Source organism: Raphanus sativus, chromosome 6 (genome assembly GCF_000801105.2).
Source record: "Raphanus sativus cultivar WK10039 chromosome 6, ASM80110v3, whole genome shotgun sequence".
Taxonomy (NCBI): Eukaryota; Viridiplantae; Streptophyta; class Magnoliopsida; order Brassicales; family Brassicaceae; genus Raphanus; species Raphanus sativus.
The window spans coordinates 15,649,736-15,674,416 of NC_079516.1; the positions used below are offsets into that span (position 1 = coordinate 15,649,736).

Consider the following 24,681-nt stretch of genomic DNA (forward strand, 5'->3'; position numbering starts at 1 on the left):
CCCTATTAGAATCAACAACTAAAAAGTATAGATGAGAAAGATTTTGTTCAACATGAAATTGCAAAATTCTTGAGCAGCTGTGATAAGAGTTTCGCCAAAATGGTGATTTTGTTAATGGTTTTTCTGTACGATTATTCAATTGACAACCGATTCAGTTTGTTTTGATTCAGTTGGGAATAGATAGAAACCTTTTGAGTTTGGCAAGAGGGAGAGCAAAGGAGAGAGAGGGAGAAGGAAGATTCTCGAGAGGATGGTTGATGGAACACCGATAAAGAAGGAGTCTATATTTGACACATGTTAATATTGGCGAAGAAGGTAAAAATGGCTTTGTGAAGTTCAAACAAAACGTATGTAAACATATGATATATTTTACAGCTGAATTTTTTTTATCTTCATAATGTTCTACAGTCAAATAAAGTTTGTATTCTTATTTTCATATAAATTTTCACAATAGTTTACATACAACTAAAATTGATGTCATAAGTGGCCGTATCATTTTCTTTGTTCCGGATCGAGAATGCATATGCATATAATAAATAAACACTACATAAAACATTCGTATAAAAAATAACATTTATGAGAAAATATCGGTCGTCGTAAATTCACAACGAAATGACGAGTAGATTACATGAAAAAGGAATTTCGTCTAAAGTATAACTAAATTCAGAGACCTCAATCACCAGCGTAATGGCCGAATATTCAGAGACCTTGGTTTATTCTCTTTGGCGTGAGCGGCCGAATATTCAGAGACCTTGGTTTATTCTCTTTGGCGTGAGCGGCCGAATATTCAGAGACCTCGATCACCAGCCTCCAGTCTTCTTCAGGATGGTGGACCGGCAAATGCGAGATAGGTTGCTGTCGCTGTCTCCAGCCCCAACTGATGCTCACTCTCTTCCAGAGCTTAATTTCTGGTTTATTGTTCCATTTAGCTAATTTTGCTTTTATTTATGTCTTAGTCTCTCTGTTTCAGTCTCTGTTTCCTGCTCTTGTAATAAGTTGCTAATGCAACATGTAAAACTCAAAAATGGTTTTAATTTTAACATTTAGACCAAAAAAGTATAACTAAATTTACTAGGAGAATGTTTTTTATAATAAAACACATGGAACTTTGTGACGACTTTACAGAACTTTCGTCGTAACTCAATTGTAAAATAAACCAACGGAGTTGGATTATTGGCACTTAAGGATAATCCCAATACAATGAACCTGCAGTTAGATTTCCACTGGCCATCCAGACTAGCGTTAAATCGCAAGAATACGTGAAGTGTTGTGGGCTTCGTTGAACTAGTCGATTAATCTTGGTCGTCGGATCTCCACGATTATAAAAAAATAGTTGTAAAATAACTGAGTATTTTACGAGAATCATATTTACAGTTGTTGAACAACGAATGTATAAGTAAAAGTGAAATGGCCGGTGAAAACGTGTTTGTGGTGGACTATACCTAGCATATTTCCTCTTAAAATTGTTGTTATACCGATGTAAAAGACTCGAAAACCATTTTGTTGTAAACAGTTAGTTAAAATTTTACATACTTATGACAAAAATTTATTTTCAAAAGTTAATCTTTTTATTTGTGTGTTTTCCACACCCCCATCGAATTTATACTAGCATATCAATATTTATTTTTCTTGTTTACTGACTTCAGATCGAGAAAATGTTGAATGTGTGGGCATACATAAACAGCTGGCCTTTAGTCACGAGCTTTTACAGAATTACAAACTACAGGTTTATTCAATATGTTTATTTTATAATTTCATTTCTCTATTTATGTTGTAAAGTAAAAAAAGGAAAGCAAGTTGTAGACATTGGAAGCGCACATGAACAGCCAAATGTCATGAATGAAGGGTGCCGAGATGGAAAGACCAATCAATGGCTCCATACAAAAGGACCAAGTAAGTAGTTCATCTACAAATCAATCTTCTAGAGATGAGGTCTATTTGTCGTTCATAAAAGTACTTGAGTATGCACATTTTAAAGCTGGTTGTGATATGCTATTTTGCGCTATTATACGAGTCAAAAATTGATTTGTATTCAATATAGAAAAATGTAATTCGTTTAGAACTTAAAGTGAAGGAAATCTAAAGTAGATACAAAGGAAATTTTGAGTAGAAATAAAGGAAATTTTAAGCATAAACTAATATTTTAGCGAACTTTAGTTTTTAATTTGTATATTACTTTACAAATTTCGTACCAATAATATACTAAATTAGTAACTTAATATTTAGTGTTGCATCATTATAATCCAGGGGTTATAATTAAATAGATTTTAGGTATAATATTAAAAGATTATTAGTTAAACTTAAAAGGTTTTATTTTTTTACTTGATATCATATATATATATATATTAACTTTAGGGATGATTTTTATCAGTTAATCTATTATTTAAACAATTTAACTAGCGTGAAACGAATATATATATCACATTCAAATTAGGGAGTCAATTTTTTAAATACGATTTACTTTATCAATCAATGCAAGTCAGTAATGGATTGGACCGGATTGGTCGTTTTTCATTTATGTTTTACGAATATAGAGAAATTTGGTCTTGGAAGCAATAACAACTAACAAGCTAACCTCTCAAAAGTTTTGTTCAGTGGTCAACGGCGGTTGGGCGAGGATCCAACCCAAAATTTGTTCAGATGCTCTCAGCAGGTCCATTGTTACGTTAATTAGATATGGGCGGTTTTACCTCAACCCGAAGTACCTACCTAAACCCGAACTGGAAAAACAGAAACTGAATCCGAACTGTTATACTCCCTCCGTTCCAAATTAGATGATGTTTTGGAGAGTTTTGGATGTTTCAAAATAGATGATGTTTTGATATTTTTATATTAGTTATAGCTTTATTGAAAGCTGTGTGACCAATAGAGTCTTATAATCTTTTTGATGATTGGTTGGATTAGTTTTAATTTTTCTTTTCGATGCTACTTTTTAAGATAAAAATACATTCCTTAATTCTTGTGCCATCATCCATAACATCAAGTATTTTGGAACATAGAGAGTACAAAAATATCCAAACGGAACTTATGAGCTTAGTAATTTGGTAGTTGGTTATAACCCAAACCGATCCGAAATCTGAATTATGATCTGAAAATATCTGAAATTAGTTAAATATGTTAATTTTTTGATATATTTTAAGGTGATTTAGCTATTTTTGACTATTCAAAATATATTTGTAGTTTGTTTTATTTGTTATTTTGAATTATTTTTAGCTAATTTAGTTAGTTTAACTAATATTTAGTTAGATTTGTAAACAATTTATATATTTTGAAACAAAAATTTGTCACTTTTTGAGGTTTAAAAAGTATGTCTGTGAACGATTTTAAACATTGGTTACATCCGATCCGAATCGAACTCGGAAAAAACCGAACCGAATCCGATCTGATAATTAATAAATACCGAATGGTACTTTTAAGCATAACCCCAAAAATCCGAAAATCCGAATCATCCGGACCGTTACCAAACTGGCCACTGAAGGTCAAGGCCTAACGTTAACTATTTTCCTCTTAAGTATTGTGTTAAAAGAAATAGTTGGCCCAGAGGCTCTTATAAATTCTTATAAATAAATACGTCACACTTTACTACGAACTCATAACACATGAGCCCATTATGTTTGTATACAAATACTCATCTTTTCGAAATAATTTGACGGCCAAAATTTTCGAGTGGCGCGAGAAAGTTCAAAACATTTTGGAAGTAAGCGCTAAAAGGTGTCGTGGTCTTGCAAAGAATGATTTTAATTGGTCCATAGTAACATCACGCGGATGGGTGAAACATGCTTAACATGACGTGGACTATTTTAATTGGTTGGCAAGGGGAACACGCGGATCGAAATCTCGAAAATCTCAGCCGTAGATAGCACTTTTAAATCCAACGGACTAAATTTCAAGAAAACTCATGATAAAAACCAACTCATCCTTCACAATCAAATCTCACATTCAACATTCTCCAGAAGAAGAAACTAATCCTAACCATTTGATTCCGATATGGCTCGCACCAAGCAAACCGCAAGGAAATCCACCGGAGGCAAAGCCCCGAGGAAGCAGCTCGCGACCAAAGCCGCGAGAAAATCCGCTCCGGCCACCGGAGGAGTGAAGAAGCCGCACAGGTTCCGTCCCGGAACCGTCGCGCTGAGAGAGATCAGGAAGTACCAGAAGAGCACCGAGCTTCTGATCCGCAAGCTCCCTTTCCAGCGTCTGGTCCGCGAGATCGCTCAGGATTTCAAGACCGATCTGAGGTTCCAGAGCAGCGCCGTCGCCGCGTTACAAGAGGCTGCTGAGGCTTACCTCGTCGGATTGTTCGAAGACACGAATCTTTGTGCGATTCACGCTAAGAGAGTCACGATCATGCCCAAGGATATCCAGCTGGCGAGGAGGATCCGTGGTGAAAGAGCTTGAAGACACTCTTATGATCTCTGTTTAGCTCGTTAATGGTGACTTGTTATGTGTAATGTTTTAGCCTTTGTTATAATAGTCTCGAAGGTGTTCGACGAAATGTCAAAGTTTGTTAAGTTTAATATAAATCGTATTTGCCCATTGCTCTTCGTATGTTTGACCACTAGACGGTCGACATTACATTCATTACATAAGCTAATCACAATTAACAGGTCTAATCAGATAAATATGCCGTTCACTTTGCTATAGATCAACAAGGACAATACTGCTCAAATAGTGTCTGCCACTATCACCGGTGGCATTGTTCTTGCGTCTGCCTAATGCTCATGAGCTTTCTCGTTATGGCCTTAAAGCTGGTCTTACTAACCATGCTTCAGGTAATAGAGTTTAACCCTTATAAGTTATAACTGCTTGATAATTGTCTCTCAATTTTTTACAGTGTTTACATGTATGCTTAGATACACCATTTATGTTCTCATACAGGACACTGGAGAAGATTACTTTACTGATACCAGAAGGCCCTTCCGTGCTCTTCTCGATGTTGGACTTGTTATGACCACCACCTGGAGGAAACCGTGTGTTTGGTGCCATCAAGGTGATTTTTGTATACCTCTTTGTTATTCACTGAGGTGTCTCTCTTCAGCTTTTACCTTAGACTAGATAATCTGATATTGTAGATGAATTGATTTTGTTGTCATAGTGGATGATGATTGAATGAGTGTGGCTTGTTTTGCTTTGTTCAGGGTGAGTCATGACAGATCAACTAGGCATAGTGCGGTGTTAGGCTCTGAAAATTTGGTTTTGGATGATGATTAATAGGTACAACCCAAAGAGACTTACTATGATGAGAGGAGGCTTTGTCTGATCCAGAGAGTGAAGGCTTTGAACTCAGTTGTGGTGGACGATGATGAGGACAAAGAGTAAACATGGTGGCTTCATCAATAAACTCTTCACCATGTTTATTTTTTTAGCTTTTCTGTGTTTAATAGATGACTTTGATTTTAAAAAAGCAGTCGAAAAAATTTGGGTGAAAGAAGAAAAAGTTGATGAGCTAGTGATGATTGTCATCCTGATAAAAGCTTGAAAGTTTATAAATCCATTGTACTAGAACGGTGAATCCATTTTCTAGGACAAAGGATTTGTAAGCTTTTTTTGTTTCTATCAGGATGACATCTTCACAAGCTCATCAAGCATTTTTCTTCTGTCACCCAATTTTCTTTAACTGCTTTCTTTTAATCATGATACTCATTTATATTAGTTCTTTGAACAGAACCAAAGTTTTGTAGTATTATAGTTTTGGAACCCCTTGTTTCAAATGAAATTTAATCAGTAGCCTTTCCAGCTTTTCTCAAGCAGCAATTTTTTTTGAAAAACTGAACAGATGCAGCAGCCACAAGACCAAACCAGTGGCTGTACTTAAAACACTCAAAGCTCAGTGTAGCAGTAATGTGAGACAGCGCATCTAACAATATTATTTTATATTACAACCACACTATCAAAGAGGAGAAACCAAAAATAAATAAAAGACAAAACCGATATATATATATATGTATATCTTGGCACTGCTAGGACTAAATAACGTTTCACAACTCTCACCCTTCCACTTTGATCAGCGAACTATGAGCTCTTCAATGAAATCACCTTCTCCTGATTCAGATGGAACTAAGATATCATCTTCAGTGGTGAAGTTGTAGCTCTCTCCAATAGCTCTCAGAAACTGATACACTTCAAACATGGTAGGCCTCTGCTTTGGTACTTCCGGTAAAACGCAGTTGCATGCTACTTTAAGCACTTTGAAGATCTCATCATCCACACCTTTTCCAACCAAAGACCTGTCAATCGCTTCCTGCAGTTTTGACTCGCTCGATAGCTTTGTAATCCATTCCACAAGGTTACCCTTGAAGCTGCTTTCTTCCTTGTCTTCTTCTTCAGAATCTCTTGTCACACTCGTTGCTTTCTGCCCCGTCACTAGCTCTAGAAGCACAACCCCAAAGCTGTATACATCTCCTTTAGGAGTTGCCACCATGGTTCTTGAATATTCAGGAGCAACATAACCAAAATCACCAAACTCCCCATTGACAAATGTGCTTAAATGAGTATCAATGGGATTCATCAGCCTAGCTAGACCAAAGTCCGAGATCTTAGGCTCGAAGTCTGCAGTCAATAATATGCATTTCGAGCTTATGTTGCGGTGGATGATCCTCGGGTTGCAGCTGTGGTGAAGCCACGCTAGTCCTTTTGCAGCGCCGATCGCGATCTTCAGCCTTGAAGGCCAGTCCATAGGGTTGAAAGAGTCTTCATCTGAGGGATGTAACTGATCATAAAGGTAACCGTTAGGCATGTACTCGTATATAAGAAGCCTCTCCTTCTTGGCAATGCAGAATCCCAAAAGAGGGACCAAGTTTCTGTGTTTTACAGATCCCAAAGTCTTCATCTCTGAATCAAGCTCCTTTTCAGAGTGCTGAGAATCTTGCAACCTCTTTACCATAAGAGGAGTCCCGTCTTCAAGCACTCCTTTGTACATAGTTCCTGTTCTTCCTTTCCCAATGATGTTATCTTTCTTGAACTCCTCTGTTGCCTTCATAAGATCACTTAACTTCATCTTTGAAACTGACTTCTTAAACATGAAAACCTGAAGACACACAAACACCAAACATATAATCAGAAACTCAGAACATAGCAACTAGGCATGGACACATTTATCCCGAACCAAAGAACAGAAATAACCGAAACCGAAACTGACCGACCGGAACCGAAATTATTTTGGATATTAACGAGTTCCCAATTTTGCAAACCGACACCGACACCGGACCAAACCAAAATTAGTAAATAACCAAACGGTTCCTAAATTTCTAAAACCAAAAACCAAAATACCCGAACCAAAAACCGAACTCTCAGGCCTAATAACAACATTAGTATGTGTGTGTAATAAATGTTTACCTTGACACCTTTCTGTCCTTTCAAGATTCTTGCCCATCTGTTTTCTTCAGGATCATCTCTCAACTTCTTTCTAACAACAGCCAATCTACGGAAGTAGAAGAAGAGAACAGTCCCAACGACTAGTGCCGCCACAGAGAGTCCACCAACTGCTGCTATAACAATAACTTTGCCACGAGAGCTCTTAGGACCCTTGCATGGATCCAGAGGCTTACCACACAAACCTTGGTTATTATCAACGTCACCCACCACAATTTTCAATGTGGTTTCATTGAAAGCTGGGATAGGACCTGTGAGACCATTGTAAGCCACAGAGAACTTAGTTAGCCGTCCTAGGAGCACAAGCTCGGCAGGAAGGGTACCACTGAACTGGTTGTGCTGAAGCATAAGAGAGTTCAAAAAGGTAATGTTTGAGATACTGGGAGGGATTTGACCAGTGAATTGATTGTAAGAGAGGTCTAGAGTTGTAACAAGTGGAATGAATGAGGTTATATTGGATGGTAAAGGTCCAGAGAAGTTGTTTCTAGAAAGATCTAGAGCTGTTAGATCAGTGCAATTCTTAATCCCAACAGGGAACTCTCCTTCGAGACCATAACCACCGAGCTTAATGCTCAAAACCCTGTTCTCATCATCATGCCAGCAAGCCACACCATTGAACTTGCAGATGTAACCAGCAGTCTGGTTGCTAAACACCCAGTTCGTTAAATATCCGTTAGGATCTTTAACTTGTTTATAAATGGTCCTCAAGCAGTTAACGTTGGCTTCATTTGTTGCACCGATCAAGCTAGAGAGGAGGAGTGAACAGAGACAGTTCGTGATTAAAACTGCTAATACTAACCTACTCACCATCATATCCCCCTCCTAGAATCTACAGAAACAGAGTAAAGTTGCTAGAAACTAGGGTTGTCTCTGATGAGCATCCAAAGTCCTGGAAGCAAAAGAAAATACAAATAGCAATAAATCAGGTGGAAAAATTCGAAACCGAAACAAGAAGATGAAAGCGATCTTGAAATGAGTTGACTCGAAAGGTAAATGATAATTCAAGAAAGTCTATCAGCTTTACTTACGAAGGCAAGAATTAGAGATACAAAGGCAGGAGCTTTGGTCTTGGTCGTGCTAATACTTTCTGTTTCTGTTTCAAGTGTGTTTGAGTTGAATGAGGAAGAAGAAGTTGGCGCATCTGTTGTGGGGGAAAGTGTTAATGTAAGGAGGAGGAAAAGCGTGAATGAAGAAAGGACTTCTTTAATAAAAATAAATAAAAGAGAGAGAAAGAGAGAGAGAGAGAGTGGAGTCGTCGGTCTTTGTCTTGGTGTGTCGTTGACTAGATCGCCTCTATTATATATGTGTGGAAGATTCAGACTTCGTGAAGAATGGGGCAAAGACAATCTGATGAGAACGCTGTGACTTTTAAACCAACCGGTCAAGTCTTTGCGCGTTTAGTGTTTTTGTTTTCTTTCTTTCGCTTTTGACTTTTTCAACACCATTATATTATCGACAGATGGACAAACAACAATGTCGGCCCAATATTATTTAGGGCCCATATCTTTAAAATAGATTCTTTTTTGGGCCTTTTTAAGTCAAGTTCCCAGCAGATTCACACAAACTCACGTGACGAATTAAAACTTCAAAAAAAAGGACATTCTAAAATTCATGACTCGAGCCACTACGAATGTCTCGTGGAGCCGGATGGTGGAGAATGAGCCACCACACACCAGACACCACCACTTTTGCTCTCACGTGCCTCCACTTCTTTTTTTTTTGTAACACTAACACGTGCCTCCACTTATTACCAAAAGAAAAGAAAGACAACGAAGATAGAAAGTGTCTCTGTGTAATAATAAACCACTTTCCTTTTGCCTCCTCCCTTCGACTTTCCTCTTTCCGAATTTCACTTTCCTCTTCTCACGAAAATCTCACGATCGCTCGAGATGGATCTACAACCATCTTCCTCTGCTTCTTGATCTCTTACTTAGGTCTGTTATCTTCCCAGGTAAAGCTGTTATCATCTCTTGTAGTGTATATTGTCTTTATCTGATCATGTCCCCACTGTAGCTAGGGTTTGCTGATTTCCCCCCAAATAGTATAGCTAGGGTTTACTCCATAAGCTCTTTCAAGATGGAGGACACCAACAGGTCAGTTGCTTCCCTCATGGACTCAACATCATCCAAGATCCAGCAGCTCCAAAAGGCCTTTGCCGAGCTCGAAAGCCAGCGCGCAGTAACGCTTAACCTCAAGTGGAACGAACTCGAGGAGCATTTCCACGGCCTCGAGAGGTCTTTGAAGAGACGTTTCCACGAGCTCGAGGATCAAGAGAAAGAGTACGAGACCAAGACAAGGAAAGCTCAAGAGCTGCTGGAAAAGAAGAAAGCAGACGTTGAGGCCAAGGAGAAGGCGTCGCTGGAGAGGCTTCAGAAGAAGAGAGACGCAGCTGTGTTTGCTATCAACACTGCTTTGGATAAGTACAACAACAACAACAACGTCAAGAGTACAGAAGCCTTTGCTTCTGCTGCTGATGATGAGGATGTGGATGGTACTGTGCAAGATGTTGTTGAGGTGAAGGCTTATCCAGAGTTAGTGAAGCTGTGCAGGGATATGGACTCAGCGGGGCTACACAAGTTTGTATCAGACAACCGCAAGAACCTTGTTCTACTAAAAGAAGAGATTCCTGTGGCGTTCAGGGCTGCGGCGAATCCGGCTAGTTTAGTGTTGGACGCTTTGGAAGGGTTTTATCCACCACCAACCAGTGATGGGAAGAAAGACGCTAACCTCTTGGGAATGCGGAGGACTTGTGTCATGTTGATGGAGTGCCTTGGCGTACTGTTGTATGGTCTGGACAGTAACTCCGTTGCTGATGTTCTCTCGGAAGATGTTAAGGATAGAGCTAAAGGTGTTGCGGAAGGATGGAGTCCACTGCTGGAGAGTCTTGACATGGATGCTGCTGGCAATGGTAACTCTTTGGAGGCTCATGCTTTCTTGCAATTGCTTGCCACTTTTGGTGTTGTTTCCGAGTTTGAGGAGGATGAGATCTTGAAGCTGATCCCTATGGTATCACGTCGCCGTCAGGCTGCTGAGCTTTGCCGTTCTCTTGGATTGTCTCAAAAAATGCCTGGTTTGTTCTCTAATTTTAAAAGATATATGGCTGATTCTACTGCATGTTATGAAGTAAATATTGGTCTTACCGTTCTGTTTATTTGCAGGTGTGATTGAAGTTCTAGTGAACAGTGGTAAACAGATTGATGCTGTGAACTTGGCATTTGCGTTTGGACTCACCGAACAGTTCCCACCTGTTGAGTTGCTTAAATGTTACTTGACTGAGGCAAGTAGATCTACCTCCCAAGGCAGACCTGGCAATGCATCTCCTGCTGTTCAGGCTAGTGTTCTCTTACTTGATAGCTTGTGTTACACATTACTTGTAAGATAATGCACATTGCTTAGTTAAATCTTACCTCGTTGGAACGTCTCTTAGCTCTGTTTTAGCGGTCATCTTTTACTTCAGAGTTCTAAACCCTTTGAAACTTGAAACGTCAAGATCAGATTATCATATTTATTTATGTACTAATGCAGGATGAGTTCAGTGAGAGGGAGCTGACGAGTCTTAAGGCTGTGATAAAGTGTGTGGAAGAGCATGACCTGGAAGAGCAGTACCCAGTTGAGCCACTTCACAAAAGGATTCTCCAGCTGGAGAAGGCCAAAGCTGAGAAAAAGAGAGCAACGGAGCCCACAAAGCCTCAGACAAAGCGACCACGTGGTCCTCAACCCCGGGCCACTGAAAACAACAACAATAACAACAATAACAGCAAGACAGGATATGGTAGAGTGATACCTGAGAGGTATCCGCAGTATGTGTATGACAACAGACCTTTCCTTAGGGGTCCAATCATGGCAGCACAAGCTCATCCTCCTCCTCAGGCTTACAGTTTCAGTCCCGCTGCTGCTGCTGCTCATGGAAACTTCTACGGAAACTGCTATCAGTACCAGGCTCCTCCTCCTGCTTACTTTCACTAAGGTTGATGGTGAATGTGACCGTAACTCTTTCTCTTCTATGGTGTTAACTAGTGGCAGCAGCTCTTTAACCCCTCCTCTCCTACTAGTCATTTTCCTTCGATGTTACATTGTTTGTTGTGTATGGATGATTTTAGTATTTTTAAGGATCAACCCTACTCAAAACAAAAAAACTCAGAATTTCTATTAATTATATTTTCACTGTTGTATTATTTTCTTTCTTGCTCCCAGGGAAGAAAATAAAAATAAGAAAATCCATCATACTAAAACCGTTCTTAGTGTACGTACATAAGGAAACAATTGTATTTTGATCTTCTCACAAATTCTTAGTGTAAAAGACCTACGAGGCAACAATGGCAGCGTAACTAGTAATATAAACAGGCACTAAATATTAGTGTTATATAAGTCGGTTTAGCGGGAGACTTCCCACTAAACACATGTTTAGATGACAAATCAATTCTTTTTTAAGGCTGAACATGAAAGAAAGAAAAAAATTTCAGCAAAAAAAAACACATGAAAGAAATCTCCCAAAACAAAAACCTAAAAGAGGAATACTTGGTACTAACCAAAACAAACCGAGAAATCGGATTTAAAAGAAGCGATTTGTATAGAATGATTTTTAGAAAATCGATCTACAGTCATTAAACAAGTTGGTGTAGACGCAGTCTAAGAAATAATCTCCTATAAAACATTTAATTGTCGTCTGCCTATTTTTTCAACATTACTAATATTCTTCAAGATAATTCAAGACCAAGTTTGTTAAAAAGTTTATTCTTTTGTTTTATGCTGATTTATTATGATATCATAATTATAAAAAAAATTACATAAACGATTCGAGAACAAATAATACTATTTGCCTTATAAAAAATTTCTGTCTAACTACATCATCTAAATTGTTATCCACAAAAAATTAGTTTTTTTATGAGATCATTGACAACCGTTGACAAATACTTTTGTTGCTAACATTGATCCGTCTAACGATTTTTCTACACTATAAAATCCTTATTTTCCTTTCTTTTCTTTGACTAAAACATTAGAAAAATACAATTGAACTCCCTAAAATAATAATATGATTGACAAAAGAGTAGCCAACCTCAAAATACAAGCTGAAACTTCGGAACATTTCAACCATACGAATATATTTTGTATTATAATCTTATTCTAGTGTGGAATAGTTCTACAAGAGGAAAAAAAAACACGTTATGGGTTGGCTAGAATCGACTGGTTATATATAGTAAAAGTATAATAAAAATGTTCATGTAGAACGTGTATGTTGTTTTTTCCTTTGCAATTGGAAACTTCTTTCTAATGAAGAGGTTTGGGATCCAAAACCAAACTCTGGTTTCACTTCTTCCTGTTCTGTTTCTCTTCATCTCCTCTAACTGTTTTGTTTCGAACCAAACCGACGCGGTTAATGAAGGCTCTGGATCCGAGCAAAAACGGGTTAGTGTCCGGGTCGGGTTGGTTTTGGATTTGGGTTCCGTGGAGGGAAAGATAGTGAGAAGCTCTGTTTCCTTGGCGCTTTCTGATTTCTACGCCGTCAACAGTGATTACAAAACGAGAGTCTCTCTCTCGATCAGAAACTCTCGAGGAGAGCCTCTCCTTGCTCTAGCTTCTGGTAACGTACTCCATCATTCCACCTTCAATCTTCTCTTGTCTACATTCACTCACAATCTACCTATGTTCTGTCTTTTCTGAATGAAACAGCTGTTGATCTGCTGCAAACCGTAGGAGTGGAGGCTATTATTGGCGGGAACTCGTTGCAGGAAACAAAGCTTTTGGCGGAGATTGGGGAGCAAGCTAGGGTTCCTGTGATTTCACTCAACTCTCCGACTTCATTGTCATTAAGAAAGTATGGTCACTTGATCCAAGCCACGCATGATTCTTCCTCCGAGGCAAAGGGCATTACAGCTTTCATTCATGGGTTTGATTGGAACAGTGTTGCTCTTGTTTATGAGGATGATGATGACTGGAGAGACAGTATGCAGCTCATGGTAGACCATTTCAACGAGAACGGAGTTCATATACGGTCCAAGGTTGGTTTTACAGTGTCTTCAAATGAGGAGGTTATGATGGATCAGCTGGGGAAGCTGAAGGACTTGGGAACAACTGTCTTTGTGGTTCACTTATCTGAGCTTGTTGCAACTCATCTCTTCCCATGTGCTGAGAAATTAGGGATGATGTCTGAAGGGTTTGCTTGGATCCTCACTGCCAAAAGCATGAACGGCTTCCTTGGGAACAATGGCAATGAATATGCAAAAGAAGCAATGGAAGGTGTGGTAGGTTTCAAGACTTACATTCCAATGTCAAAAGAGCTTCAAAACTTCACTTCAAGATGGAGAAATTCTCTGCCTGTTGAAGAAGCTGTTGGGTCTGAGATAACTCGGTTGAGCATCTATGGTGTATGGGCTCATGATATAGCTTTGGTGCTGGCGAGAGCAGTGGAAGTTACAAGGATGCCAAATGTATCATCAACTCTCCTTGAGGCAATCACAGAGTGTAGGTTTAAGGGTTTGAGTGGTAACTTCCAAATCAAGAATAAGAGTTTCTTGTCAGACAAGTTTGAGATTGTGAACTTGATAGGATCAGGTGAGAGAAGGGTAGGATTATGGAACCCTAATGGTAGTTTCACCAGTAGAAGACATTTGTCTTCTTCTACTGATAACAACCTAGAGACCATAATCTGGCCCGGTGTGTCTTCTCAAAGTCCGCAAGGGCACAAACTAGGAGAAATTCAGAGAAAAACGCTGAGGGTTTTGGTTACATCTAGCAACAGGTTCCCAAAGCTGGTGAGTTGGATGACTGATCCAGTAACAAAAAAAAAAATTGCTGATGGGTTCTGTATAGAAGTCTTCAATGCTTCCATTAGGCGTTTCAACTATGATGTGGAGTACATACTTTGGACTGGTGGTCCTAACTACGACAATCTTGCATATACACTTAGTAGCCAGGTACTAGTAATTAATCTTGGGTCAGTTTATGATTACGAATATTTTATGTAGAATGTGTGGAAAATTCAACCACCTCCATTGATCCCACAGAAAGGCAAATATGATATGGCCGTGGGAGATATTACAATCACTTCCAATAGATCGAGTTATGTTGATTTTACAATACCGTATACTGAACTGGGTCTTGGAATGGTGGCACCAAAGCAGAGTGGTATGTGGGTGTTCTTTCAGCCTCTAACACCAGATCTTTGGATGACAAGTGCAGCTTTCTTTGTCTTGACGGGCATTATAGTTTGGTTGATAGAAAAACCTGAGAACACTGAGTTCCAGGGATCTTGGTCTCAACAGATTGGAGTTATGCTTTGGTTTGGCTTCTCTACCCTTGTTTATGCTCACAGTAAGTGCATTTTTCACATTAATTCTTATATATGCCAATACTAGTACGGTCAGAAGAGGTTGAAGTAATGCTTTAAATTATTTTTCACCTTTAACTGTTTGTGCCGATTCTCTTGTTAAAAAAGATGAGATTACTTATAGTTTCATATAAGTTATAATTAATCGTTAGTGTTGGATTCACTCATGACCGGTCTTGAGATTTTTGAGGTTATAGACAACAATTTAGTAAGGATTTTATATAACTTTTTTTATTAGAAACATATATATATATATATATATATATATATATTTTTTTTTTTTTTGTTTCTTTCTGAAAATTTGGAGACCATAAACCAATACTTCACTAGAACATGGTCAGGACCAGCCATTGATTCACTTAATTATTAGTTTTAGTTGACCATAAAAATAGTTTTTCACTTTTTCCTGCTTGCTCTTTTATGCTAGGGGAGAAGCTAAAACACAACTTGTCAAGATTTGTGGTTACAGTTTGGGTATTTGCAGTACTGATACTGACAACGAGTTACACTGCGACATTGACATCAATGATGACAGTGCAACAGATAAGATTCAACTCCAACAAAGACTTTATAGGTCACCTTTCGGGATCACTTATAGCAAATGCGAGCCTAGCTAGTACCAACATCAATGCAACGAATGTCAGAGGCCTCAATAACTCTACAGATTATGCTAAAGCCTTGTTGACAACTCCGTCGCATTCATTATCGACGAGTTGCCATACCTCAATGTCCTCCTTGGGGAGGAGCCTGATCGTTTTCTCATGGTCAAGCCACAAATCACCACCAACGGTTTCGGATTCGTATGTGTCCCCTCTCTTTATCTTCATCTTCTTTTTTTCACTTTGCTGACAAAGGTGTTGTTCATGTTTCAGATGTTTCAAAAGGGTGACGAGTTGGTGCATTTGGTGTCCAAAGAAATCTCGGAGCTAAGGACAAAAGGGAGGCTTAACGAGATGTCGAAAGCATGGTTTGACAATCGTTTGCCATACATAATAGATGATACATCAGACCTATAGACCTTTACAGGTTTCGTGGTTTGTTTATGATCACTGGAGGGGTCTTCAGCTTTTGCTCTTGCAGTACTTCTCATTATGTGGATACGTGATAGATGGAAAGATCTTATGAGTTCCCTCAACGTATTTCTCTCGAGACGAGGACTTGTACATTTCAGGATTCTCTTTGCAGGAACTATCCATCCCATCCCCCTCCATGACCCATTTGACGGGAATGTGGTGGTGCAAATGGCTCAACTTAACAGAGGATAGAAACTGATTCAAATATAGCAAAAGGTCCCATACAAGTGAAGTGGATGGTTCTGTTCTTGTGTGTAATAGTGGATGTTTCTATGTCTTGTGTGTTGTTGTGTCCAATTAGTCTTTAGCTTACACAATTGTTGTGATGTTGTTCGTCTCTGACTCTTGACCTAGAAACCTCACTGCACAACCTTGCCCTTCTTTCTCCAGAAGGTTGTCTGTTCAGTGTGATATGATTATTGCTTGATTCAACCGGAATAGGTCTGTAAATATAAATAATGTTTTGACATATACTTGCTTGTAAGTTGCAGATATAATATGTTTATTTCTCACTCCTGTGTCCTGCGATCACTTCGTATCCAACACCACAGTCCAATAACTTGTCACTTCTTGCCATCTAATCTATTAAAACTGAAGTACAATTAGTACTTAACCCTGATTTTTGCTAAAGAATTACAATCTCATGTCACTGAATTAAAAATAATTAATTAACCAGAAAATATTTAATACATTTATACCAAAATCATCTATTCTATTAAAACTAAAGTACATTAGTACTTAACCCTGATTTTTGCTAAAGAATTACAATCTCATGCCACTGAGTTAAAAATAATTAATTAACCAGAAAATATTTAATACATTTATACCAAAATCATTTGATTATTTACTACCTAAACTTAACTTCACGTAATATTTTGTGGACAACATATTTCTAAAAATTTTGATTTACGAAAATGGAATCTAATCTATTAAAACTAAAGTACAATTAGTACTTAACCCTGATTTTTGCTAAAGAATTACAATCTCATGCACTGAGTTAAAAATAATTAATTAACCAGAAAATATTTAATACATTTATACCAAAATCATTTGATTATTTACTACCTAAACTTAACTTCACGTAATATTTTGTAGACAACATATTTCTAAAAATTTGATTTACGAAAATGGAATATTTCAAACAGTCTACAAATCTCGCCACATCTAACAATTCCTATATATTCATAACATATTCCTAGAATCTATAATTATACTAACTGGTCAATAAGATATTATAAATCTAATAAAATGAAAGACATATATATATATATATATATTATTAAAATCGAAATACAAATCGGGTTTGTTTCAATATATATAAGAAAATACAATAAAAATTCAAATTTCATATACCAACTAAATTATGATTTTTTTTAATTTGACATTAAATTTTTAAATATAATATATGTGATTATTTATATGATAGTACGTATAAAATACAATTAATTATATGTTTACTCTGTTTTAAAGGAAAAAAATAGATCGTGAATTAGGGGTGGACGTTCGGATACCTATTCGGGTTCTGTTCGGGTCTGTTTAGGTTTCGGGTTCCCGGGGTCAAAGATTTCAGTCTCATTCGGATATTTCTAAATTTTGGTTCGAATTCTATTCGGATCTTTGCGGATTCGTTCGTGTTCGGATAACCTATTTAAATTGTTTTTTAAAACTCATTATATACTTTAAATTTCTCAAATATATAAAAAATAATATATTATGTATAAATTTGAATAACATATGCCATAATACCTAAACTTAAAATATAAATTTATCTGATTTATATATTTGGATAGAAAATCAATAATTATTTTAAATATTTTTGGTCTTTTGAGTATACTTTAACGATTTTAGATATTTACATATGACTATTTATATATATTATCAATTATTTAAACCAACTTAAAAGTACCATATATATTTTGGATGTATTTAAATAAATTAAAAATATATATATATATATATATATATATATATAATAAGTAAATAAATCATTTCGAATACATTCGGGTATCCGAAATACTTCGATTCAGATCAGATTCGGTTTCAGTTCTCTAAATACCAAAATTTTGAATAATTTGGATAGTTAATCAATTTTGGTTCAGGTTTGGTATTTTTTTTTTGGATCGGGATCGGTTCAATTTTTTTGGATTCGAGTTTTTTGTCCAACTAATATATTGACATGGAAAATAAATAGCAACATATTTTATAAAAAATATATCCGCACGAGCGTGCAGATCAAAAATCTAGTGTTTCTTATTCCGTGTTAATGGCGTTGCCTTGTAACACAACTCTAGGTTTTGAGAACGTTATATGATCGTCAAGTGACGAGTACGTATATATACTAGTGGTCTGTTTCCACCTTCCAAGTACTCTAGCTCACATGCCTACATTAACAAGACTCCATTATATATATGCTGAGAAAAGTAGACCTACGTGCCATAACTTGTCGTTGAAATTGTTGATGCGCAAAGTAACGTGCATGTTTCCAGTCTCTAATATAGTCTCTAATATGTTATCTTTCACTACCAAAAAAACATGGTCGTCAGGAAAAATCCATCGGAAAGTAGGCATAAGTATTCCCAACAAAATACAACTCGACGACTATCTTTATGAATATAAACTTGGGCATTTATGTTGAAAGGACCGAATATCCATGCGACAATGCCGGTGAAAGTGCCTCCAAACATTGTGTATAGTGTAGATACATTTTGGTGCTACGTAAATCTGCATCACACCAAAAGCTTAGGCTACTATAAATATATAACTATATATATTATCTGCTCACGTATCCTTATTAGTATAAAAGACCCAACAAGGCGACAACTATATAGTTTTAAACACTAGACACAGGAAAATATAATCTTAAACTAAATACTTAAAGCCTACTTTTCAACCTTGCTCTCTTCTTCTCCAGGGATTCTGTGATATTATTCTTGCTTCATTCCAACCTGATGACGTCTGCAAATATAAAATGATGATTTGACTCCCCGCTTGATTAATCAATGCTTGCCTTCCAAAGCATATATAATTGGTTAATCAGAGCGTTATTTCTCTCCTTTAGCTAAATCCTTAATCTTTTCTGTAGTTTTATTTTATGGTCGATCTTGAAAAAAGAAGAATGCAAGTTCAGCTTCTTTGGTTGGATTTAAAGATGATCATGGCAAAATGCTCGATCTTGAAAAAAAGAAGAAAGCAGTAAAAGAGGCAAGGTCATGGAAAAAATGCTCAAAAAGAATTCCCTAGTAAGAGCCCAGACAGACAGGTCACGTCCTCTGCTGTTCACAAAACCTCCACCACTACTAAATGTTTCACTGACGCCTCTTGGATGGCTGGAACGAAAGTGGGTGGCTTAGGTTGGATCTTCAAATCAAGCTCTGGCTCCACCGTGGGACAGGGTTCTTCAAACCCAATTACATTGGCTCGGCCCTGATGGCTGAAGCTTTAGCGGTAAAGACAGCTCTTATTGCTGCCAAGTCGTCGGGATTTGAGAAGCTGGAATGCTTCTCTGACTCAAAAAATCTCGTCACCCTCCTATCAAGTAACGGCTCAGCCGTGGAAATTCAAGGAATCCTCCATGATATATTCTTGTTGAGTAGTTCCTTTGAATCTATCTCTTTCTCTTTTGTTCCTAGGATAAACAACTCTGAGGCTGATTGTCTTGCTAAATCAGCCTGTTCTCTGTTTCCTGTAACCACCGTTTAGGTATTGAACTCTGTTTCATGAATTAATTCAAAAGGTTTGATCAAAAAAAAAATGATGATCATGATCCGATCCAGCCAATATATTGAAAAACAAACCTTGCAAAATATAAATTTGGCAGTATCACTCTCCTGATCTGATATTTTCATGACTATCCAAACCATTTATTTTATTTTTTGAATGAATGTTAAATTTTATTCACCAAAAAAATTTGTACATCAAGTGTGTCCTTAGCTTAATCTTATCTACTCCTTAATCTCAAGATGAACTACAAAAATATTAATAAGAATCAAATGAATTGAATGGCAATTAGAGTCACATTTAACCATATGTTATAACATCATTTCTACAATGTTATGTCACATCTATTTTTGTGAAATTGATTATAAAGAAAACAAATGTCAAATCAATTCTCAAATAATGTATTATGTACAATGATTTCAAGATTCAATATCTTCCATTTCATATTTTAACTTTCCACATCATCATCTCTTTTTTCCACCTCATTATTCAACACATATTCAACTTTTACTCACTACAACAGTCTTGTTGATAAATTCAACACCATATTTTATAAATAAATAATTTTTTTTTCTTAATCCAAATTAATAGCATTAGTCTCTATTGATAGAGAATTAAAATGATAAATGTTCATATTAAAAGTAAAAATAAATTATTTAATTTATAATAAGATTATTGGTTTAAAATAATAAAGAGGATGTGAAATATCAAAACTTTTAAAAAGTGATATGTGGTGTCAATGATCTCCACTTTATTCTTATCTAACATATTGAATCTTTTCAACATCAATTAATCTACATAATCAAATTTCATTTTTCAACATCTCCATTGTAGTAAATCAACTGTTGAATCTTTCATTCAACACTCCTGTTGTAGTTAGTTTATATTTTCTATACACTAAATCAACCAATAAGAACAATATCAAAACTGAATTTACAAATTTTAATCAACATATAAACTGTGAGACAATTATATACTTATTTCAAAACATATAAAATCAAAAACAAAATTTCTGATAATTAATAACTTTGCAAATTAATAAGCAAATATAATTCTAAACATTATTAATTTATAAAGTTGTTGATGTAGTTCTCCATCTTTTTAATGCTTACCATTTGTGACAGGGGAGAAGCTAAAATGCAACTTATCAAGATTTGTAGTTACAGTTTGGGTATTTGCAGTGCTCATATTGACTACAAGTTATACTGCAACACTGACATCAATGATGACGATGCAACAGATAAGATACAACTCCAAGTCTCCAACAAAAAATCACGTAGGCCACCTTTTGGGATCACGCATCGCAATGGCGGCCTTAGCCACTCCCAGCCACCAGATAATGAATAAGAAGGGTCTCAATATTAATTCTGAAAATATGCTAAAGCCTTGTTGAACAAAACTGCCACATTTGTTGTCGATGAGTTGCCATACCTCCACAGTCATCCTTGAGAGAATCCTGGAAAGTTTTTCATGGTCAAAACACAAAGTACCACCAATAGTTTCAGATTTGTATTTATCTTCATCAGTTTTCTCACTCTTCATCTTATTTTTACTTACTAATAAAAGGTGTTGGTTTGTAAATCATGTTTCAATCAGATGTTTCAAAAGGGTGACGAGTTGGTGCCTAAGGTTTCCAGAGAAATCCCAATGTGAGGAAAAATGGGAGGCTAAACGAGATAGCAAAGGATGGGTTTGAGATACAACTTCCATATGCAACAGATGATACATCAAATCCTATAACCCTTGACAGATTCCCGGTGTGTTTTATGATCACTGGATTTCTTCCTCTTTTGCTCTTGCAGTTCTTCTCATTCACTGGCTCCGAGATAAATGGGCAAGATGTTGTGAATGTAGTTCAAATGGCTCAACGTAACATTCAACATGAACTATTTCACATGTAGCAAAGGTCCATTATAATCATTCGTAGCATCCTTAATACAAGTGCTCATCTCATGCTCTTGTGCATGAGTTTATAACTTATAAAATGGTGTGATGTGGTTATAATGGATGTTTAAAGCAATCAGTGTTTGTAAATTGTAGATGTAGCTGTTGTAATATATTTTCAATCTTGATGTAAAAATTCAAATCATATCTTGTGATAAAATTATCTACTTCACTCTCTAAGCTTAAGAAGGAAAAATGTAAATATAGTATAAAATCTATAAATTAATACTCTATAACTTAATAAACTTGCTAAATTAATAAATTTCTTGGTCTCGGATTGGAAAATTCAAAATATGACACAAATTGATAAAATAATAAGATAAATTTTTTTAAACAAATTTATGTGAATATATAGTCCCACTAGAATTATAAATTAATAATTTATATATAAGATTTTTATAAGTACAGAAAATATTGTAGTATTTGTTTTTTATTCACAATGAAGTTCATCTTTATTTTTTCTTAATATTTTAATGTTTGTTTATAATGGCTACTAAAATTATATCTAAACTACATTTAAATTTTATGAAACATAGTTCGTAGACACCAAATAGTATAGCAAAAACGATATAAAACTGAATTTCTAAAATTTAATTAATACATATATGACAAAATAACAAATTTTTCTTATTTTATAAAAATATAATCTAAAATTAGAGAAATCTAAAAAAATCTATAAATTAATATTTATAGAGTTTTTACTGTATGATACTTTTTGTTCTTTTATAAATTTAACGAGTATTCAATAGAAGAAAAAAAAATACTCGCCAGTCTGATTAATCTGTGGCTATTGTTTTCCAAATTGTTTAATTTCCTCCAATCTATAAAACTGGGCTTTTTGGTTGGTCTAACAAAATCTCCATGTTCCAATGACCATTAGTTTTTGGTGCAATTTCTTTGTTTGCTAAATTGAGTATCTACCAAATCAACTCGTACATGGCACATGATTGTCTAACAAATACTCATTGGCTCGGTCCTTAATACTTTGTCGCTAACATAGTGCTAATCTTAATAATCCTTGAATAACTAGTAAACTTATAAAATGTGAGAATGACTGAATGATCAACCAGACAAGAGTTTGTAATCGCGTCCATCGCTCACAGATTTGACAGGCTTGTTTAGTGATCTTCCGATCCACCACATCTTATCCCGTATTTCTCATTGCACCATATCATATCATGTATCCCTTGTCTATATGTCATCTATCATTCAATTACTCTAGTCAAAACATGTTTAATTCAAGCATTCTTTCTGAATGTATGCTGGTTGGAAAAGATAAATATGCTTCTATATTATTAAAAGAGAATACCATTTTAAATTACTTCTTAGTTTTCACACTTATTTACACTGCCATACCACTGATAATTAAATAATACTCCCTCTGTTTTTAAATAATACATGTTTTGAGATTTTCACACTTTTTAATAAAACATATTAAAATTTACTTATTAGTGCATAGTTTTTTGTTATTTTATATTTCCTATATTTCTAAACCAATAAAATTTCAAGAAATGCAATTAATGTTTTTGAGATTCACAATTATTCATAATTAGTTGACAAAAATTACATTGAAAATATGAAAAATACATCTTTTTGAAACAAAAAAAATTCCTAAAACATACATCTTTAAAAAACAGAGGGAGTATTACATATTTTAATGTTTTGTGTTTTTCACTTATATTAATGTATTTTTCTAAATTAGATTTGAATTAAATACACTCCAATTAATTCTCCATTAAATTAATGTCAAATATATTTATTTTTATCAGCTTCAAAAAAATTTTATTTTTATTATCACAGTACAAACAATTCATGGAAATTATAATTTCAACTCTTCAATTAACGAATCTGAAAAAATTATTACCAAACTCGAATTGAAAGTGGTTAAATATCTAAACATATTTACAATTTTGGTATCAAGAGAACCAGAACCAAACGAAATATTTTGGATATTCGAATATAATTGAATCATATTTATATACTTGAATATGTTAGCTATTTTTTAGAGTTAATATTTAAAATATAAGCTATTTTAAAGTTGTTCTTTTTGTCAATTTAAAATTGTCTAAACTATTTAAAAATATAAAAAAAATAGTCAAAAGTAAACATCTAAAGTAGATAAACAATAATCAAAATACCAAAAATACTTAAAATATATATTTATTCTCCATCCAAATATTCAAGTTAAACCTATATTTTTTTAAAAAAACAATTAGGTATTTTGGCTTACATCACTCAAATTTTTACGTTTTTGAGAAATTTAATATATATATATATATATATATATATATATATTATATACAAATTTGAATTTTTTAAAAATAATTTAAATGAGTTATCCGAATCCAAACCGAATCTTTAAAGACCTGAATCAAATCGAAACCAAAACTTATAAATATCTGAATAGAGCTGAAATCTTTATACTCGAGAATTCCACACCCAAATAGATTTTAACCGAATCCGAGTGGATACCAAATACTCATCCCTAATGTAATGTAAAAGGATCAAACATGACTAATATATCATTTAGTATAATAAATAAATAAAAACTATATCAGAAAATTAATATCCGTGCGGTCACACGGTTCAAGATATAGCTAATGATATTAATAGTCAAAGCAATTCTTTAAAACATTATTAATATGCACTACCGTATAGAATATATGGGGATGTTACAAGTTGAACCTTTTGTGTTGATGATGATATGATACGGTTCAATATAGAGACTTGAAATGCCAACAATTTTTGTGCTAGCAGAGGATGTTTACTTTTTGAAAAGGGCTTTCAGATTAAAGACAAAACATACAAGGTATGGATTTCAAACCATAGAGTTTTAGAAAGTATGATGAGACAAACCTCATATTCAGCTAAGCATTAACTTAGCAGAGGATGTTTACGGGGTAAATAAAATGTAAGAATGAGCAACCAGACATGAGTTCAACTTTCTTGGCTTCACAGGAACGTGAACTGAAATGTTGCCGTCTTTAAGCAATTCATGCATCAGAGATCCATTCCAGCAACCACCAAGCACCAGCTACTATAGTAGCCATCTTATCATACAAGTTACGTTTTGAAAGTCTGGAACACCTGCAACCTCCTTGATACGCCAATTAGACCTGAAGAGGATATACACTATTAACAAGCTAATAAAACATCAGCTAAAGAATGATTAGCAGATAAGTATGACAGAAGAGCTCACAAAATGGTGAGAGACTCACAAATCCCAGAGCAGGAGCCATACCAAAGATT

General features: G+C 35.4%; 3 protein-coding genes and 1 pseudogene across 5 annotated transcripts; 3 read left to right on the plus strand and 1 right to left on the minus strand.

The window, feature by feature from the left end:
- Positions 1-3,924: 3,924 nt before the first annotated feature.
- LOC130496892 (histone H3.2) lies at positions 3,925-4,536 on the plus strand. Its single transcript, XM_056989529.1, has one exon. It carries the CDS (start codon positions 3,988-3,990, stop codon positions 4,396-4,398), a length of 411 nt encoding a protein of 136 aa, XP_056845509.1. The 5' UTR covers positions 3,925-3,987; the 3' UTR covers positions 4,399-4,536.
- A 1,297-nt stretch (positions 4,537-5,833) lies between these two features.
- On the minus strand, positions 5,834-8,697 carry LOC130496891 (probably inactive leucine-rich repeat receptor-like protein kinase At5g48380). Its single transcript, XM_056989528.1, has 3 exons — positions 8,400-8,697; positions 7,336-8,260; positions 5,834-7,027 (listed from the first exon to the last, which is right to left on the minus strand). The coding sequence occupies exons 2-3, from the start codon at positions 8,182-8,184 to the stop codon at positions 6,005-6,007; spliced, it is 1,872 nt and encodes a 623-aa protein (XP_056845508.1). The 5' UTR covers positions 8,185-8,260; positions 8,400-8,697; the 3' UTR covers positions 5,834-6,004.
- Positions 8,698-8,986: 289 nt separating this feature from the next.
- Positions 8,987-11,546, plus strand: LOC130494416 (FRIGIDA-like protein 3). 3 transcript variants are annotated; one of them, XM_056989525.1, is made up of 4 exons: positions 8,987-9,322; positions 9,385-10,441; positions 10,530-10,702; positions 10,897-11,546. In XM_056989525.1, the coding sequence occupies exons 1-4, from the start codon at positions 9,002-9,004 to the stop codon at positions 11,335-11,337; spliced, it is 1,992 nt and encodes a 663-aa protein (XP_056845505.1). In that variant the 5' UTR covers positions 8,987-9,001; the 3' UTR covers positions 11,338-11,546. The 3 variants fall into 3 exon arrangements, with proteins under 3 accessions (XP_056845505.1, XP_056845507.1, XP_056845506.1); XM_056989527.1 differs by having other exon boundaries at positions 9,166-9,305; XM_056989526.1 differs by having other exon boundaries at positions 9,189-9,322; positions 9,419-10,441.
- A 1,067-nt stretch (positions 11,547-12,613) lies between these two features.
- LOC108837746 (glutamate receptor 1.3-like) lies at positions 12,614-16,254 on the plus strand (annotated as a pseudogene).
- The last annotated feature ends 8,427 nt before the right edge of the window (positions 16,255-24,681 follow it).

What these genes read in the sequence shown, in the direction of transcription:
- LOC130496892 (XM_056989529.1), top strand. Translation starts at nt 3,988, where the DNA reads ATGGCTCGCACCAAGCAAACCGCAAGGAAATCCACCGGAGGCAAAGCC.
- LOC130496891 (XM_056989528.1), bottom strand. Translation starts at nt 8,184, where the DNA reads ATGATGGTGAGTAGGTTAGTATTAGCAGTTTTAATCACGAACTGTCTC. An exon ending in AAGGACAGAAAGGTGTCAAG is followed by an intron (nt 7,028 to 7,335) that starts GTAAACATTTAT and finishes GTGTGTCTTCAG; the next exon opens with GTTTTCATGTTTAAGAAGTC.
- LOC130494416 (XM_056989525.1), top strand. Translation starts at nt 9,002, where the DNA reads ATGTCTCGTGGAGCCGGATGGTGGAGAATGAGCCACCACACACCAGAC. An exon ending in TAGGTCTGTTATCTTCCCAG is followed by an intron (nt 9,323 to 9,384) that starts GTAAAGCTGTTA and finishes TCCCCACTGTAG; the next exon opens with CTAGGGTTTGCTGATTTCCC. An exon ending in ATTGTCTCAAAAAATGCCTG is followed by an intron (nt 10,442 to 10,529) that starts GTTTGTTCTCTA and finishes GTTTATTTGCAG; the next exon opens with GTGTGATTGAAGTTCTAGTG.